Source organism: Alosa pseudoharengus, unplaced genomic scaffold (assembly GCF_046254945.1).
Source record: "Alosa pseudoharengus isolate Yale_2024_CS ecotype anadromous, Long Island Sound unplaced genomic scaffold, YU_APseudo_1.1 YU_APseudo_1.1_scf_1, whole genome shotgun sequence".
In the NCBI taxonomy this organism is placed as follows: Eukaryota; Metazoa; Chordata; class Actinopteri; order Clupeiformes; family Clupeidae; genus Alosa; species Alosa pseudoharengus.
In genome coordinates, this window is record NW_027468564.1 from 15,693,577 (window position 1) to 15,713,723 (window position 20,147).

General features: G+C 43.2%; 1 protein-coding gene across 2 annotated transcripts in view; it reads left to right on the plus strand.

The window, feature by feature from the left end:
- Positions 1-20,147, plus strand: part of LOC143121927 (NACHT, LRR and PYD domains-containing protein 3-like) — a 47,254-nt gene that overhangs the window by 291 nt on the left and 26,816 nt on the right. The window contains exons 2-5 of one of the 2 annotated variants that reach the window (XM_076282631.1): positions 4,122-4,225; positions 14,671-14,769; positions 16,021-16,119; positions 19,996-20,118. In XM_076282631.1, coding sequence (XP_076138746.1) covers positions 4,140-4,225; positions 14,671-14,769; positions 16,021-16,119; positions 19,996-20,118 — 407 coding nt within the window. In that variant the 5' untranslated portion in view covers positions 4,122-4,139. Of the gene's footprint in view, positions 1-4,101; positions 4,226-14,670; positions 14,770-16,020; positions 16,120-19,995; positions 20,119-20,147 lie in introns of both variants that reach the window. The other variant, XM_076282621.1, reaches the window with a different exon arrangement.

Here is a 20,147-nt window from a genome sequence, read left to right on the forward strand (position 1 = left end):
CGACACAAGACAACAAATTGTTCTTTAAAGATAAATAATATTTAAAAAAACGGGATGAGTATGGATGATGGATTATTTATATGATAAACAGCTACCTGATGTCCTTTAATGACACTTTAGGGATGAACAGTGTATGTGATTAGGTGCACAAACAAACCTACAGAATGATGGTGGTTTGAAGGTGAAAGGTTTACGTGACCAGATGCACAAGGGCTTCTTTGAACAGTCGCGTATCATCAGCATAGACACACAGAGCACTTAACCACAACGGTTTTAGAGTTCCAGAAGCAGCTTTTTGGGTGTGCTGGTACGTGACTAGATGTGGGAGTGTTTATAGCGCTGTCCTGTCACAGATTCAGAAGAGAGTGCTTGACCACAGTGGCAGTGTGAGGTGAGACGTGCTATATGTGTCTATGTTAAAGTGTGCAGATCTTTCAATCATATTTTACATTAAGCATAAACAGACTTAAAGGATGATGATGCATGCACTGTATAGTTCTCTCAGGTGAAATGGCAACATGAGAAGTTATTTTTACTGGCTGATTATTTGATGTTTAGACATATGCAGTGAGAACTAAAATAAGACATACAAAACAAATCCAAAGAAAGACAAAGAAGTATACAATATAGGAAGTTACATTTAAGCAATATGACACAAGTGGGAGTGGAGATGGTGAAGGATATCCCCATGGCTGTAATTTGGCGTACAAACTCAAATTAGACATACGAAACCTTAAGAGTAGTGCTGGTGGGAGAGCTAGCCTGGGCTTTTTATTGACCTCCAATCCAAGATGCTGCTGTTTACGGGTTCAAGTCCTGGCGAGGGCAGGGCTGTGTTGGTGTTGGCTAAATATACTCTGCTACACTTGAAGTTTGTTTCTAGGATCTGCCGTTCTTATACAATTCCACAAAAGTGCCGTTAGGTGAAATGTTACATTCTGCCCCATAAGCGCTTTAGTTGTAACACTGCTGGAAAAGGTTGTTTTGACAGAAATAAATTTAATCATTGTGTATCATTGTGGTGGATTAGTTTATGATATTAACCCTCTGTGGTCAGCTGAACTGTTAAAACAGCGTTCAATGTTGATATTATAAAACCCCTGTGAGACGACAGTGTTAAAAACACTCCCACATCTAGACACGTACACAGGAAACTCAAACTGCTGCTACAGGAAGACTGAAACCGTTGTGGTTGAGTGTTCTGTGTCTCTATGCTGATGATACGTGACTGTTCAAAGAAGCCCTCGTGCATATGGTCACGTAAATGTCTGTTTGTACACTTGATTACATACATTGTGCATATAGTCACGTAAACTTTTCACCTTTAAACCACCATCATTCTGTAGGTCTGTGCATCAGATCACATACACTGTTCACCCCTAAAGTGCCATTAAAGTTGTCCAAATACATTAACATTTAAATACATTCAGACTGATACTGTTCACATCCCAGGATGTGTAATATTCATGGCAAAAATATAAAGTTATGATAAGTAAACTATCTACATATTTATCTATCTAGGGATCCATCTGAAAGATTGTACGTTGTCTTCTCACGACACACTTTTAGAGGAACAATACAAATAGGTGCTCTCAGCTTCAGAGACACGTCAATCTTTTTTGGCATGGACCCACATTTGAGACTCCAATTTGGCAAGCACAGTGCAGATTCAGACAATTACCAACCATAAAATAGCATGATGCAATAATTAACCTGAAAAAAAAAAAACTGAAACACTGTTGTTGCCCATATGTTCCTGTCATTCAAATTAGTTTAGTCTGTGTGTGAGTGTAGAAGATTTGGCAAATTCCAACATGCAAAGTGGGTATATCTGCAGGCTTTCTCATACAGTATATGTTGTAACGTGTTTTTGAAAGCCTGCCCGGGCCTGTAACAGGAAATTAAAGCAAAGGAGAAGAGACACAGAAGGACAGTTTTTTCTTGTCAGGGTCTCAACCCCTCTCTCTCTAGCTCTCTCTCTCTCACACACACACACTTTCTCTTTTCCTCTGATGAACCGACTTGCCTCAGCTCATAGACGGGGAGGGGGAGATAAAAAGTGGAAGAGCACAAGCGCAACCTTTAAACAGTTTGTATTATTTCCAATGAACTATTGCCTGTACCTGGGAGGCTAATGTATCGGACATATTTTACAAAATGACAACCTTGCTGTTTTTTTAATGCATGCACTTGTTAGCTAGAGGCCAAAAATACACTATTATGCACTAATAATGTGTCTCAGGATTAGTGGCCTGTGTGGATAGAGACTCTTAAATGAGGTGATAAATAATTAGTTACTTTTAATTACAGTACTTTATTGACAACTGGTGTAAATATAAACAAAACAATGTGTCTCTCATGTTTCTCTCATTTCCAATATCAGAAATGGTAAAAAAGTAACTTTTGTGCTAACAGCGATTGATAGGTATTCAGCCGTATGTATGACAGGGACGAGCATGGTGAGCTTTTGTGCTAATAGTGATTAATTAGGTATTCATATGTATATATGACAGGGACAAGCATGGTGAGCTTTTGTGCTAATAGTGATTAATTAGGTATTCATATGTATATATGACAGGGACAAGCATGGTGAGCTAATAGTGATTGATTAGGTATTCAGCCGTATGTATGACAGGGACAAGACAAAAATAACAGGCACACGCCACACGGCGGACAAATTAACAACACGTTTATTTAGAGTCAGTGGTGTAGGCGAATGTATGGATGCATGGAGTCAATGTAGTTATGCTAAACAAAGAAAGAAAGAAATACCAAATACAAGTGTTCAAGTCTGCTGCTGCCACCAACAACCGTACTCCCCGCTCACTTACCCACAATGCATCAGTGTACCTTTTAAAGACACCCTGGACACCAGTTGTTCTTAAATTAGTGGTGGAGACGAGCAGGCCAAGCTGACGAGGACGCCATGTACTCATCACAACAGTGCACCTCTGTTTTGCAGTGAAATATTTCCGCCTTTTAAAAGAAGCTGTAATCCAAATTGAGGTTAAATGTGTCAAATAGAGAATCTGAAAGATTGTATGTCTTCTTCTCACGACACACTTGTGTCATGTTTGATCTATGTTCCACTGCTGATACTTTGCTGAACGTTAGCTTCAGAGATACTTTGATCTTTTTTGGCATGGACCCAAATGTGAGACTCCACTTTTAAAGACAACCTGGACACCAGGTGTTCTAACAATTAACCAATTAGAGGTGGACATATATTCACATTATTAATCCGGGAGCCATTGTAAGCCAGAACGAGGCTACATGGTACACTTGCCATTACACCTCAGCCCAGCAGATAGTGGTAATGCACTCTGTTTGCAAACTGCCTGAAATGGTGGATGTTATGTTATGTTAATAAAGCAAATGAAAGACAATCTCTGAAATGAGATATTATTATTGAGACAGCAAGGCTATAAAAAAAGCAGAATCTAGGTTACAGTAGCCGACTATTAGTCTAAGTTTATAACGTTGTGACTGTCCACTGAGTGTCCCCACGACTATGTGCGCATCTAGTTTTGTTGGCAAACGGGAAACCTGTCTATATTATTAATAGATCTATACATTATGATAACCTCAACTCATTGTCAAGACTCGGATTCACAAGGGAAACCCATGGCTGCCTGAAGGTTTGCTTCCTTCAGTTCTGCTGGAAGCCACTTCTGTTCTTACAGTCTGTTGTTATTTTTTATAATGTTTGCTCCTTTGCGGTCTTTACAGTATTATCATTAGACTAAAAATGGAACTTTTCTCTGATTCTGGTTTGAATTTCCCCTTAAGGATCAATAAAGTATCTATCTATCATCTATCTATCTATCTATCTGATTCTCAGGGCTGTTCTCTGATTCTAAGGGCTGTGTTCTGATTCTCAGGGCTGTTCTCTGATTCTCAGGGCTGTGTTCTGATTCTCAGGGCTGTTCTCTGATTCTAAGGGCTGTGTTCTGATTCTCAGGGCTGTTCTCTGATTCTCAGGGCTGTTCTCTGATTCTAAGGGCTGTGTTCTGATTCTCAGGGCTGTTCTCTGATTCTCAGGGCTGTGTTCTGATTCTCAGGGCTGTTCTCTGATTCTAAGGGCTGTGTTCTGATTCACAGGGCTGTTCTCTGATTCACAGATTCCTAAAGGGTCCACCATGGACCCCCTTGTGCCATCCAAAGACCTGAAGAAGATGAATCACAGTGACCTTGCACACAAGCTTGAGAAGAAACTGGTGAAAAGGTAAAATAGTTGCCCCTAGGGTGCACTGTTTAAAGGGGTAAAAAGGTTAAATAGTTGCCCCTAGGGTGCACTGGTTAAAGGGGAAAAGAGGTAAAATAGTTGCCCCTAGGGTACACTGGTTAAAGGGGAAAAGAGGTAAAATGGTTGCCCCTAGGGTGCACTGGTTAAAGGGGAAAAGAGGTAAAATGGTTGCCCCTAGGGTGCACTGGTTAAAGGGGAGAAGAGGTAAAATGGTTGCCCCTAGGGTACACTGGTTAAAGGGGAGAAGAGGTAAAATAGTTGCCCTTGTAGTTAAAGGGGAGATAAGGTAAAATAGTTGCCCTTGTAGTTAAAGGGGAGAAGAGGTAAAATAGTTGCCCTTGTGGTTAAAGGGGAGATAAGGTAAAATAGTTGCCCTTGTAGTTAAAGGGGAGAAGAGGTAAAATAGTTGCCCTTGTGGTTAAAGGGGAGATAAGGTAAAATAGTTGCCCTTGTAGTTAAAGGGGAGAAGAGGTAAAATAGTTGCCCTTGTGGTTAAAGGGGAGATAAGGTAAAATAGTTGCCCTTGTGGTAAAATAGTTGCCCTTGTGGTTAAAGGGGAGAAGAGGTAAAATAGTTGCCCTTGTGGTTAAAGGGGAGAAGAGGTAAAATAGGCCCATTCATTTTGGCATCACTTTGACAGCAAATAACTTTACATCTGAAGCGTTTAAAAACTCTATTTGTCCATTGTTTATTTCTAAAGAAACACAACAATGTGTGAAAGGCTCCATTACCTTGTACCTCATGTTATGGGCCCGTAGCAGCTGTTTTAAAAAATAGGCTATCAATGATGTATGATGTTTTTTGTGTGTTTGTAATTGAGTGTGTGCAAAGTGTGTGGTTGTTTTTGTGTATACCGTATTTATTTTCCGGACTATAAGTCACACTTTTTGTCATAGTTTGGCCGGTCCTGCGACTCAGGTGCAACATATATATATATATATATTTATATATATGTTTTTTTCCTCTTCATGAAACATTTTTTGACTGGTGCGACTTATACTCCGGTGAGACTTATAGTCCGGAAAATACGGTATGTGTTTTGTGTGTGTTTTTTTGTGTGTGTGTTTGTGTGTGTGTGTGCATGTGTTTGTGTATGTAGGTGTGTTTGTACAGTATGTGTGGGTGCATGTGTGTGAGGGTGTGTGTGTGTATATGTGTTTATGTGTTTGTGTGTGTGTGCATGTATGTGTGTGTGTGCATGTGTAGTGTGTGTGTGTGTTTATGTGTCTTTGTGTGTGTGTGTTTTTATGTGTGTGCGTGTGCATGTGTGTGTGTCTTTATGTATGTGTACATAAATAAAGCAAATCAGGGAACCACCTACTCTTTGCGATAAGTTCCATGGGATCTTTAACAACCATGGTGAGTCAGGACCTTAATTTAACATTCATGCAAAGGAAAACATCTCCTGCAGTACAGTGTCCCTGTCACTGCAATAGGACATTGGGATCGATATTTGTTTGGTGGCTTTTGGCCACAGGAGTGGAGTGCCACCTACTGGCCAGCCACCAACACCACTTCCAGCAGGAACCTACTCTTCCAAGGAGGTTTCTCATCCAAGTACTAACTAAGCCTGCTTAGCTTCAGTAATTCAGCAAAATCAGGGTATCTGCTGGTCTGGCTGCTGGCTAAAAACAAAAGGTGAAAGGCATATAGGATTCTAACCGTCTCACTGAATTGCATTATGCACACACAATTCTCACTGGTATCTGCTAGACAACAAATACCAAAACATGATTAGTTCATAGATTTCACATGTAAAATACATTTTATACAACCCCACCCCATCTTGCTTGAGTTTCTGAGAAATTCTTGAATTGTGTGCATGTGTGCGTGAACATGTACGTGTTTATGTTTGTGTGTGTGTGTGTGTGTGTGTGTGTGTGTGTGTGTGTGCATGTGCTTGTGGGTGTGCCTGTGTGTGTGCCTGTGTGTGCATGTGCATGCATGCATACATATGTCTACTGTGTGTGTATGTGTCATATGTATGATTACTGTGAATGTATGTGTGTGTGTGTGAATATCTGTTTATGCACATGTGTGCATATGGAATGGGTTAACATGACCCCTGGAGGCAAACATACGCAAAAAATAGTCATCCTAGGCCCTACGGTTCTCAAGATATTCACAGAAAACTCTGTTGGTGTACTGTTACTAAATGTACACATAAATAAATTTATTGTATGGCCCCCCATGAACGAAAGACCATGAAACTTGGCATGCATTCAGAGGGTGTCATAATGATCCTACACTTTCAATTTCGTCCAGTTTTGACAATGTCAGCCAGAGGTATTATGATTACAACACCTAATGTTTTGCTTTTTAATTTTTAACTAGGTGGCACTATACATGAAATGAGTGGTAATGGGATGAGTTGACATGGCCCCTTAAGACCAACATACAAAAAAAGGTTGTCCTCCTAGGCCCTACGGTTCTCGAGATATTCACAGAAAACTGTGTCCGGCCACCTACAGGCCAGTTGGTGTACAGTAATATAAATTAATTTATTGTATGGCCCCCCATGAACGGAATTCCACAAAACTTGGCGTGCATTCAGAGGGTGTCATAATGATCTCACACTTCCAATTTCGTGCAGTTTTGACTATGTTAGGTCACAGATACCTTCAATTACAACACCTCATTTTTACTTTTTCATTTTAAACTAGGTGGTGCTATACATGAAATGAGTGGTTATGGAATGGTTTGACATGGCCCCTTAACTCATTGAGTGCCATTACGTTTTTCCTTCCCATGCGTTGAGTGCCAAAAACGTAATATTACGTTTTTAGCTTTTTTTTAAATTACGAAACTAGACACTCTAATACACCTTATATGTGATTTTGGGAACTCTGTGATGAATGGAAATGAAATATATGACGATCGTGAAACTCATGAAAACGCACAATCTGGACATTTTATCTGGACATTTTATCATAACTCGTTGCCGCTTTGGGTCGAATCAGTGACGCATGCACGTCAGGTCAAAACCAGGCCATTTTCGTGGGTCTATCACTAGGTGGCAGTCTCGCCAGGTCTCGGTGATCACTTCCCGGAATGTTTACACAAGTAAGTAACAGGCAACACTTCATATTTCATGAAAGACGTTATATCTCCATTTCTAGAAAAAAACAGCGATTTTGATGAAAACTAGCCACTGTTTAGCTTGGGATTTCTCAGGAACAGAGGCGTGTAAAAAAATACACGGTTTGCACCCACCGAGAGCTTAAAGTCTCACCTTTTAATCGAGCTATTCTACGTATTCATAGCTATAACACAGAATATGCTGTGGCTGTACAAAAATCATCAACAATGGTCTAGATTGCTGGCACTCTAGGACAAAGCTCCCGAAAACAGCTTGGCATTCAATGAGTTAAGATCAACATACAAAAAAAGGTGGTCCTCCTAAACCCTACGGTTCTCGAGATATTCACAGAAAACTGTGTCCAGTCCAGCGGAGGGGCTACAGATCAAAACAAAAAACATGCCCACCAAGTTTCGTTCACCCCAGTCTTTCAGTGTCCCGGGAATCCTTGACGGAATATTGGCCATGCGAAAAAAAAAGAAAAATCTGACTAAACCTATATGACCGCCGCTTCGCTGCGCGGCGGTCATAATAATTAACAGGCGCACATCTGATATAAAGTTGATTGAAGCCCCCCTGAAAGAAAAAAATTGAAAAAAAATACTCCTTAAATGATGACTTCTGGTAGATTTTGTTGAAAACATTGACAGATTGAGTTACAAATTATGACATAACTATCATGATTATTGCAGTACTTGAACAGGATTATTCATGTTTTTCTTTCACCTTTTTAATTTACATTATTAATAATTATTACTCACAATATTATTAGAAATTAAAATGAAACAAAAATGAAATGGCACAACTACACAACAGAAAAGTATTATTTACAATTAATTATAAAAAAATAATAATCACAGGCCACATCTCACCTGCGAGCTAAACTATTACTATTTAGAATGTACAGTGCTGGGCATATAAAAAATCATCTTTAGGAGATTGATCTTATTCCAACCTTTAAGGACACCAATTTTGTTTTGTGAATGAATCGTAAATAAATAAAGACATTATTTTAATTCCAAAGGCTAAGGGAACATCAGGATGCATAGTATCCTGGATCCATGAAATATCTGGCCTTTAAAAATACAAATCTGCCTGTCTCTATGGGAATTTAACATAGGGGGTTCTTTACTTATTTATGCCCCCTGTATTTTAAGGAATAACATGTATTTATTTACGAAACATGATACATTCACAAAGAAAATTGGTGTCCTTAAGGGTTGGATTTTTCAATTTCCAAAAGATTTAAGGCTGTGACGGCCTGTGAGGCTTGCTTGATTCTCACGGTTTTAAGCTAACATTAAGGAGATATTCCACCATTTGGGGAATTACACTCATTTACTCATTTGGTACAAATTACAAAGACACATTGTCACAGTGTGTGCGTGTGCGTGTGCGTGTGCGTGTGCGTGTGCGTGTGCGCGTGTGCGTGTGCGTGTGTGTGTGTGTAATGCTGACCTTGTTAACCACTGTATACACAATAGCAATACCAAACATGATGTGTCTAGGGGGAAGATGAGTGTTGGCGTGCGTGTATGTATGTATGTATGAATGCAATGTCAGCATCAGTATGTAAGATGACTAAATGGTAGACAAAAGAAGACAGAAAGATTAGAGAGAGAGGAGAGAAAGAGTAAAGTGCCAGTGCAGACAGAAAGTCAAAATGGTGCCTGCAAGAGAGAAGAAAAGTGCCTAAAGGGGAAGAGAGGAGAACTCCTTATATAACCACACCCTGATGCAGGTGTACACAATTCCTAATTGACCTAATCAGGCCCTACCTGCCCGTGCACTGACAAGGAGAGGCCTGAAGGGGCACAGGGGGTCGTAACACCTCCCTCCCTAAAAAGAGGTTTGCCATAGGAAAACCTCAGCTACCAGTATGGAAACAAAAAACTACAGAAGACCTCCTGTGGTCCATTCTTAATCCTGAGCCTCTAAACTCACCATCCTGGGCCCTTAGACAGCGAGGGGAGAGAGACAGAAAACACAGTGGCTAAGAAAACATAATTACTAACCCAATGCAATTTGTAAACCCCACCCAACATGAAAGATAAACTGTGAAATCAGAAGTAGAACAATCTGGATCATGAACATTAGTTCATTGCAGGGTGAGCAATCACACATACTCTCAAGCATTTTACTCGGAATGACCAAATGGTCATGCATGCGACGTCTCGACACACAAGACCTGTGCTGTCCCCAAGTAGGTTCAATAGATGGACACAAACACAAACCAATTCCCTCACTCAAGTCGCTACATTCCCACGAATCGAAAATGCAAAAGTGATAACTGGGTGGTACCGACCCACTATCACCACAATGCTGGGCCAAGGAGGAAAAAGGAACATTAGGGAAGAGAAATGGGAATGGCTTCACTAAAGGATCAAACTCAGACATAATACAGCTAAAGTCACTTGTGCCCTCAGTGCAAGTGACACTAACTGGAATTTCCGTAATTTCAAAGAGGGTTTCTGTTACACTAGTCGCACAAGCAACATTTTCAACACACCCCACAAAATCAGATACTCTCACTGTGACACTATTCACCTGGCCCGCAGGTGAATCCAACAAATCATCTACTTGAGTCACAGCAGCAGTAATGATGTTATCCAAATGCCCAAAAGCAGAGTTCTCACAAGGGGTCAACTTTTCTGCGATAGAGTCTGCACACCCGAGAGCATCCCCTTGGGGTCAGCTTTTCTGCGATAGAGTCTACACACCCGAGAGCATCCCCTTGGGGTCAGCTTTTCTGCGATAGAGTCTACACAAGCGAGAGCATCCCCTTGGGGTCAGCTTTTCTGCTATGGAGTCTGCACAAGCGAGAGCATCCCCTCGGGGTCAGCTTTTCTGCGATAGAGTCTGCACACCCGAGAGCATCCCCTTGGGGTCAGCTTTTCTGCGATAGAGTCTACACAAGCGAGAGCATCCCCTTGGGGTCAGCTTTTCTGCTATGGAGTCTGCACAAGCGAGAGCATCCCCTTGGGGTCAGCTTTTCTGCGATAGAGTCTGCACACCCGAGAGCATCCCCTTGGGGTCAGCTTTTCTGCGATAGAGTCTACACAAGCGAGAGCATCCCCTTGGGGTCAGCTTTTCTGCTATGGAGTCTGCACAAGCGAGAGCATCCCCTTGGGGTCAGCTTTTCTGCGATAGAGTCTACACAAGCGAGAGCATCCCCTTGGGGTCAGCTTTTCTGCGATAGAGTCTACACAAGCGAGAGCATCCCCTTGGGGTCAGCTTTTCTGCTATGGAGTCTGCACAAGCGAGAGCATCCCCTTGGGGTCAGCTTTTCTGCGATAGAGTCTACACAAGCGAGAGCATCCCCTTGGGGTCAGCTTTTCTGCTATGGAGTCTGCACACCCGAGAGCATCCCCTTGGGGTCAGCTTTTCTGCTATGGAGTCTACACAAGCGAGAGCATCCCCTTGGGGTCGGCTTTTCTGCGATAGAGTCTACACAAGCGAGAGCATCCCCTTGGGGTCAGCTTTTCTGCTATGGAGTCTGCACAAGCGAGAGCATCCCCTTGGGGTCGGCTTTTCTGCGATAGAGTCTACACAAGCGAGAGCATCCCCTTGGGGTCAGCTTTTCTGCTATGGAGTCTGCACAAGCGAGAGCATCCCCTTGGGGTCAGCTTTTCTGCGATAGAGTCTGCACACCCGAGAGCATCCCCTTGGGGTCAGCTTTTCTGCGATAGAGTCTACACAAGCGAGAGCATCCCCTTGGGGTCAGCTTTTCTGCTATGGAGTCTGCACAAGCGAGAGCATCCCCTTGGGGTCAGCTTTTCTGCGATAGAGTCTGCACACCCGAGAGCATCCCCTTGGGGTCAGCTTTTCTGCGATAGAGTCTACACAAGCGAGAGCATCCCCTTGGGGTCAGCTTTTCTGCGATAGAGTCTACACAAGCGAGAGCATCCCCTTGGGGTCAGCTTTTCTGCTATGGAGTCTACACAAGCGAGAGCATCCCCTTGGGGTCAGCTTTTCTGCGATAGAGTCTACACAAGCGAGAGCATCCCCTTGGGGTCTCTGCACACTCTCAATCTCTGGTTGCAACTCAGTCACTGCAGGTGGCGACACCATGGCAGTACTCCCCCACACATTACATCCAGCTAAATCATTTCCCAGTAGTAGGGACACACCTGGCACTGGAAGAGATGGGCACACACCAATAACCACACTACCGGTGACCATCTTGGAGGTCAGTTGAATGTGGTGAAGCGGCAGCTTAGCAAAACTCTCAAACCCTTTTACCAAAACATGTCCTGTCACCGTCTGATCAGATAGGGGTAGAACACCCTCCAACAACAGAGACTGAGCAGCCCCTGTGTCCCTGAGGATGCGGACAGACACCCCATCTTTCTGACCCAGCAGCGACACAACTCCCTGTGAAATAAAAGGTTCATACACAGAATGACTGCTATCAACAATACTATGAGATGGCCCAATAGCAAGAGGTGTTACCACGCCAAGAGACTTGGGCCTTCTTCCTTTCTTTTGAAGGACCAAACAGTCTGCGACTTTGTGGCCAGGTTTCCTACAGTAAAAACACACAACCTCACTCTTAGCAGGGGATTGACAGCGACTACCTGGAGAAGATGACCTTGAATCCTGAGACCCACGCCTCAATCTGCCCCCAGGCATAGTCTTTAACCTACCCTGGTTGTTACGCCATTGCGGATTGCAAGTCTGCCTATGGGTAAGGGTGTATTCATCGGCTAGAACCGCAGCATCCTCCAATTTCTGGACATGCCGTTCGTTTAGGTACACTGCCACAGATTCAGGGAGGCAACTTTTAAAATCTTCTAATAGAAGCAGCTGTTTAAGATCTTCCCTGGTTTCTGCCTTTTGAGCAGCACACCATCGATCAAACATACCCTCTTTCTCCCTGGCAAACTCTACAAAGGTCTGCTGGTCCAGCTTCGTACAGCTCCTGAAGCGTTGCCGATACGCTTCAGGGACCAGCTCATAAGCCCGCAAGATTGTGGCTTTAACCACGTCATATTGGCTACCCTGTTCAAGGCTAAGTGCTGTGTACACCTCTTGGGCCTTCCCAGTTAAAACACACTGCAACAGCAGTGGCCACACTTCTTTGGGCCACTTCAGTGTAATGGCTACCCTCTCAAAATGTGAAAAATACTTGTCCACGTGCTTTTCAGAAAAGGGTGGCACTAGCCGGATGTTTCGGCCTACATCAAAACCAGGCTGTATTGGAACTAAAGGAGTGGGCGCAGGGACAGAAGGAGAGCTAGGCGAAGAACCATCCCCTTGAGCAGCCAATTCAATTTCAAGCTTTTTAAGAGTGAACGCGTGTTCTTCACGTTCGCGAGCAAGTTCGTGTTCACGAATTTCACGCTCACGCTGGTGTTCACGCTCACGTTCCTCTAGCTCTATCCGTTTCAACTCTACTTGTTGCTCAAGCCGGCGAAGTTCAATTTCCTTTTCAATCTCCTTTTCCCTTAATCTAGCATCATGCTCAGCCCTCAGCTTCTCTAAGTCCAGCTGCAAAGGTTTATCTGGTGAAGCTGTACCTTCCCCAAGTACACCTTTCTGAGTCAGTTGGTTCTTAACAGCAATAAATAATGTCTCCTTTAGCTTCTTTTCATGAACAGTTATAATCAACTCATAATGTTCTGCCACTTGCCAAAGTTGCTCTTTAGTGAGATTTTCTAGCAATTCTTCAGATGGGCCAGCAATAAATTCCTCAGATGAAGTCATGATTAGAGATAGGTAGAAATGTCACTAATTCACAAGACAAGATAACCTCCACTCTCAACAAACACTAAAGTGTGAAAACACCATAGCACAAGGTAGCTAGTCTTATTTTTAAGATAGCAGACAAAAAAACGAGGCACAAAAATATCCCAATACTCTCTCTACAGAACAAAGCACAATCTCAAAATTGAGATTACACACAAGCAAATCAATAACAGCAAATTGGACACGAATGAACACACAATCTGATTCGAATCACGTAGTCCCACACAAAAACGCTGTTCAATGATTACTTAAAAGGCATGCAATCTTACTACCAAAGCGGCACTACAAATTACGACAAATGACTCACTACGCGAGCTCTACGTCATCAGTCATTCATAATTTCCTGAAAGTTCATTCAAGCACGACGTCTCCCCATCTCAAACAAACATGTAACTAGCTAAGAATGCGAACTTCCTCAGTGATCTTTCTAGAACAAATCACGTAGCATTGTGTAGGCTACTCAACGGGCTAGTTAACACAAACATTAAACACTGATGCAAAACAACGAACGCCAACAATTATGTTAAATGCACTTACCCAAACTCACAAAAACAGTCCAAAATAACGTCACAGTAATCCAGGTGAAAATAGCCACATCAGTCAATATCTTGCTGTAACATCCTTGATTAAACAGTCCTCTGGTGACCTGAATATCACGCCAAACAACTAACTCCACCTGGCTACTCTTCAGGGGCCTGCCAGCCTCGGGGCGACTGAATAACGCATGAACCTCGTCACAAAATATCAAAGATTGCGCGAGAAGCGTGCCCCCAACAGGAATGCAAGATTCCCGACTAGGATTACCCCCAAAATAAAAATTACATTTACAAAAACCCCAAATAAACAAAAAGTGCACCGGTGGAAGGGCACAGCCCAGCTGGAGCACTCTTCCTAGCCAGAGTCTGTTAATTAACCAATTAACCCAAAGAGCTTCTCACCTGGATCTCCGCGAGTCTATGGTCCTGTTTTTACTTGTTTGTTTGTTATCCCGGACGAGCCCCCAATTATGTTACGGCCGGCTCGTTTACTGACCGCAACATAAAGGGAAACGGACAACAAAGTTCCAATTTATAATTTATTAAGATTAAGCAACAATAGTAATACCAACCATAATGTGTCTAGGGGGAAGATGAGTGTTGGCGTGCGTGTATGTATGAATGCAATGTCAGCATCAGTATGTAAGATGACTAAATGGTAGACAAAAGAAGACAGAAAGATTAGAGAGAGAGGAGAGAAAGAGTAAAAGTGCCAGTGCAGAGAGAAAGTCAAAATGGTGCCTGCAAGAGAGAAGAAAAGTGCCTAAAGGGGAAGAGAGGAGAACTCCTTATATAACCACACCCTGATGCAGGTGTACACAATTCCTAATTGACCTAATCAGGCCCTACCTGCCCGTGCACTGACAAGGAGAGGCCTGAAGGGGCACAGGGGGTCGTAACATTGTGTTATCTAAATCTATTGGTTTCCTCTCCCCCTATAACCAGACCACAGACACACAGGTCAGTGTCTCCAGTGTCTCCAGTGTCCAGTTGTTTGTGTGTGTGTGTGTCTGTGTGTATGTATGTGTGTGTGTAATGCTGGCCATGTGTGTGTGATGCAGGTCAGTGTCTCCAGTGCCCAGCTGTGTGTCCATGAGGAGTGATGATTCCATGAGGGAGCCTCTCAAGTTCAGCAGTGGAGCACTGCAGTCTAATCCAAAGTGAGTTGATACATAGTACAGTTTTATCTTTTACAAAGGCATATCTGTACACAAGACAATTATATGTGTGTGCAGGGTGCGATTTGTGTAACACCCCCCCCCCCCCCCCCGCCCCCCATTTAAAAAAAATAAATAAAATGAACTAACGATTCATACCCTAGTAATGTCATGGCTAATAATAGCCTATATTAATTTTGCCACCTTTGTAATACTAAATACACTATATAAGTTAAAATGCAGGGTAGGACTACGTTTTGAGAAGCATACAAATTCACCTTGTTCTTGCCGCATCTGAAATGACTCCTCTACTTTTGCTGCCTCCATCCTTTCTGTATTTGTTATGTAAAAAAACGTTGTATATGATGGCACTGAAGTCTTGAGTGAATTGGCTAACAGTGTTAGTTGGTAACCAAATAACACACATTGCGCTACACGCTGCCTAGACTACGTGCATTCTCTCTCCTGCTGATTTGCGTCAGTAAGTGCGTAATATTGCAAAAGTTGAAAAAATAAATGTGTTTATTGTAGCCTACAGAAAATAAATAGCCTACTATCATACTGTCAGTTAATTGGCTACAGTGCAGTGAAGAGTTTCGAGAGTAAAGGTATAGGGCAACTTGAAGTTTTATGAAAATAATTTACGAACCAGAACATAAAGACCATGAAGCTTCTATTTCTTGCAGCTGTTAAAACACCCACTACTTGTCTACTCTACATGGAGTTGTCTTCCATCTCAGTTGTTTTCTAATGTTGAAGGTTCTAAAATATGACTATATGCTTCACTGAATCCTTCTCGTTTTCTTTCATTTGTCCAGCTAACTTTTCTATTGAAAATAGCCATTTATGATGGATTAAACAGTCGACATTCTGAAATGTCCTGTACGATCAAGGCCAAATTAAGTTATCACGCAGCCACTGTGTCAGCAGCATGAGTGCTGACGGTGACGGTGTGTTTCTGATGTCAGATTATTATGTAGGATAGCCTACTAGACTGTTCTCACGATGCAGCGCTTTACTTATATGAAGTAGCATTAATCAATATGAGGGGCAGAGGGGGATAAATGTTGCCCCCCCCCCCCCCCGGCGATGAAGATAATTAAGCAGAGGGGAGATATCAAGACCAGAGAGGGGAAGTCCTCCCCATCCCCCCCTACAAATCGCACCCTGTGTGTGTGTGTGTGTATGTGTGTGTGTGTGTGTGTGTGTGTGTGTGTGTGTGTGTGTAATGCTGGCCATGTGTGTGTGATGCAGGTCAGTGTCTCCAGTGCCCAGCTGTGTGTCCATGAGGAGTGATGATTCCATGATGGAGCCTCTCAAGTTCAGCAGTGGAGCACCGCAGTCTAATCCAAAGTGAGTTGTGTGTGTGTGTGTGTGTGTGTGTGTGTGTGTGTGTGTGTGTGTGTGTGTGTGTGTGTGTGTGTGTGTGTGTGTGTGTGCAGGATAAGAACACAACAGTGTGAAAGAACAGGGCTATGTGTGTGTACATCACTGATAAACAAAAAGCTCACATCATAAACAAACATGTAAAACACAGAAAATCCATCAGCAAGTGATCAGTCATTTAGCAGTAATCACATGACATGATGTAACAAAGGTAGGCCCTAAGCTACATGTCGCTGTTAAGTTAAATTCTTAACAAACTACAAACTTTGTTGTTTTTTTTATTCTGTTTCAACTTTCATGGAGTAAACATGTACAGTATGACTCATTTCTGGTCAAATTTTACAGCTTTCATGTCTAACATCTTTGTGTAAATCGAGTTTGAACGGAGAGAACAGAAAAGTGTTACGATTGTGCTGGACTCTCACATAGTAAACACAAATGGAATGTTGGAACATTGCGCTCCCCATCACACGAGGAAGGTCAGGTTTGCTTCATCTTTTGATGATAAGTTTGGTTTAGAAAACCTGAATCATAAGATGGTCCCTCACATTACACATCACAACATTACACACTATGTGCACACATGTGCAGGCCAATGACCACTCACATAACACATCACAACATTACACACTATGTGCAGGCCAATGACCACTCACATAACACATCACAACATTACACACTATGTGCAGGCCATTGACAGCTCGCATAACACATCACAACATTACACACTATGTGCACACATGTGCAGGCCAATGACCACTCACATAACACATCACAACATTACACACTATGTGCAGGCCAATGACCACTCACATAACACATCACAACATTACACACTATGTGCAGGCCAATGACCACTCACATAACACATCACAACATTACACACTATGTGCACACATGTGCAGGCCAATGACCTATCACATAACACATCACAACATTACACACTATATGCAGGCCAATGATCACTCACATAACACATCACAACATTACACACTATGTACACACATGTGCAGGCCAATGACCACTCACATAACACATCACAACATTACACACTATGTGCAGATGTGCAGGCCAATGACCACTCACATAACACATTACAACATTACACACTATGTGCAGGCCAATGATCACTCACATAACACATCACAACATTACACACTATGTACACACATGTGCAGGCCAATGACCACTCACATAACACATCACAACATTACACACTATGTGCAGATGTGCAGGCCAATGACCACTCACATAACACATCACAACATTACACACTATGTACACACAATGTGTAGGCCAATGACCACTCACATAACACATCACAACATTACACACTATGTGCAGGCCAATGACAACTCACATAACACATCACAACATTACACACTATGTGCAGGCCAATGACCACTCACATAACACATCACAACATTACACACTATGTGCAGGCCAATGACCACTCACATAACACATCACAGCATTACACTATGTGCAGGCCAATGAACACTCACATAACACATCACAACATTACACACTATTGCAGTTGTTGTGATGTGTTGTGTGAGTGGTCATCGGCCTGCACATAGTGTGCACATAGTGTGTAATGTTGTGATGTGTTATGTGAGTGGTCATTGGCCTGCACATGTGTGCACATAGTGTGCAATGTTGTGATGTGTTATGTGAGTGGTCATTGGCCTGCACATGTGTGCACATAGTGTGTAATGTTGTGATGTGTTATGTGAGTGGTCATTGGCCTGCACATAGTGTGTAATGTTGTGATGTGTTATGTGAGTGGTCATTGGCCTGCACATGTGTGTACATAGTGTGTAATGTTGTGATGTGTTATGTGAGTGGTCATTGGCCTGCACATATTGTGTAATGTTGTGATGTGTTATGTGAGTGGTCATTGGCCTGCACATGTGTGCACATAGTTTTTCTTTGCTCTCCGTAGTCCGGGTGTGTGCAGGGCTGAACCGTGCAGGTTCAACACAACGCAGGTTACATGTGTGTGTGTGTGTGTGTGTTCTGCTGATGGAAGTTCTTTTCTTCCTCTCTAGGATGGAGGGCGCTAGCTCTACCAGCAGGACATACTGTGTGTGTGTGTGTGTGTGTGTGTGTGTGTGTGTGTGTGTATGTTCTGCTTTCTTTTTCTCTATCGGCCCGTGATTCCATGAACCATTCTGCCTATCAGAGAAGTGATAAAACCACCGGGCATAGAGGAGGGAGGCAAAACCCCGGTAGGCTAATTCTTACCTGCTTTAGCTGCGGTTTCTCACCCTCGGACTGTTCACCTACCTAGCTTGTCAGGGTGTAGCGTTATCAGATGTGCACTCAGGCTGCTTGTTGTAGATCTCTGTGGTCCACTTAAATGGTCAGGAGTGGTGATCTCCGTGGTCCACACATCACTTAAATGGTCAGGAGTGGTGATCTCCGTGGTCCACACATCACTTCTTAAATGGTCAGGAGTGGTGATCTCCGTGGTCCACACATCACTTAAATGGTCAGGAGTGGTGATCTCCGTGGTCCACACATCTCTTCTTAAATGGTCAGGAGTGGTGATCTCTATGGTCCCCACATCACTTAAATGGTCAGGAGTGGTGATCTCCGTGGTCCACACATCTCTTAAATGGTCAGGAGTGGTGATCTCCGTGGTCCACACATCACTTAAATGGTCAGGAGTGGTGATCTCCGTGGTCCACACATCACTTCTTAAATGGTCAGGAGTGGTGATCTCCGTGGTCCACACATCACTTAAATGGTCAGGAGTGGTGATCTCCGTGGTCCACACATCTCTTCTTAAATGGTCAGGAGTGGTGATCTCTATGGTCCCCACATCACTTAAATGGTCAGGAGTGGTGATCTCTATGGTCCCCACATCACTTAAATGGTCAGGAGTGGTGATCTCTATGGTCCCCACATCACTTAAATGGTCAGGAGTGGTGATCTCCGTGGGTGCATCGCTTTCTGCCATTTCTAGATTGTGCATCAAACGTGACGAAAGCATTTCGTTTTCACATATTCGCTAGATTTATTGTGTGTGTGTGTGTGTGTGAGTAGAGACAGGAATGTTCTCCTGATGGAAGTTCTCTTCTTCTGTAGGATGGAGGGCACTAGCTCTAACAGGAGGCCATACTGTGTGTCTGTGTGTGTGTGTTTGTGTGTGTGTGTGTGTGTGTGTGTGTGACTGTGTGTGTGAGTAGAGGCCGGAATGTTCTCCTGATGGAAGTTCTCCTCTTCTACTCTAGGATGGAGGGCACTAGCTCTAACAGGAGGCCATACTGTGTGTCTGTGTGTGTGTGTGTGTGTGTGTGTGTGTGTGTGTGTGTGTGTGTGTGTGTGAGTAGAGACAGGAATGTTCTCCTAATGGAAGTTCCCTCTTTTTCTCTAGGATGGAGGGCACTAGCTCTAACAGGAGGCCATACTGTGTGTGTGTGTGTGTGTGTGTGTGTGTGTGTGTGTGTGTGTGTGTGTGTGTGTGTGTGTGTGTGTGTGTGCGTGTGTGTGTGTGTGTGTGTGTGTGTGTGTGTGTGTGCGTGTGTGTGTGTGTGTGTGTGTGTGTGTGTGTGTGTGTGTGTGTGTGTGTGTGTGTGTGTGTGTGAGTAGAGACAGGAATGTTCTCCTGATGGAAGTTCTCTTCTTCTGTAGGATGGAGGGCACTAGCTCTAACAGGAGGCCATACTGTGTGTGTGTGTGTGTGTGTGTGTGTGTGTGTGTGTGTGTGTGTGTGTGTGTGCGTGTGTGTGTGTGTGTGTGTGTGCGTGTGTGTGTGTGTGTGTGTGTGTGTGTGTATGTGTGTGTGAGTAGAGACAGGAATGTTCTCCTGATGGAAGTTCTCCTCTTCTTCTCTAGGATGGAGGGCACTAGCTCTAACAGGAGGCCTCCCTCCCCTACACCCACCCGTGTGTCCATGAAGAGTGATGAGTCCATGGGTAGAGGAATCACCTTTACAGGAGGAGACTCTTCTACTGGACAGTAAGATCTTGACTCTAGTCTTCATGCTA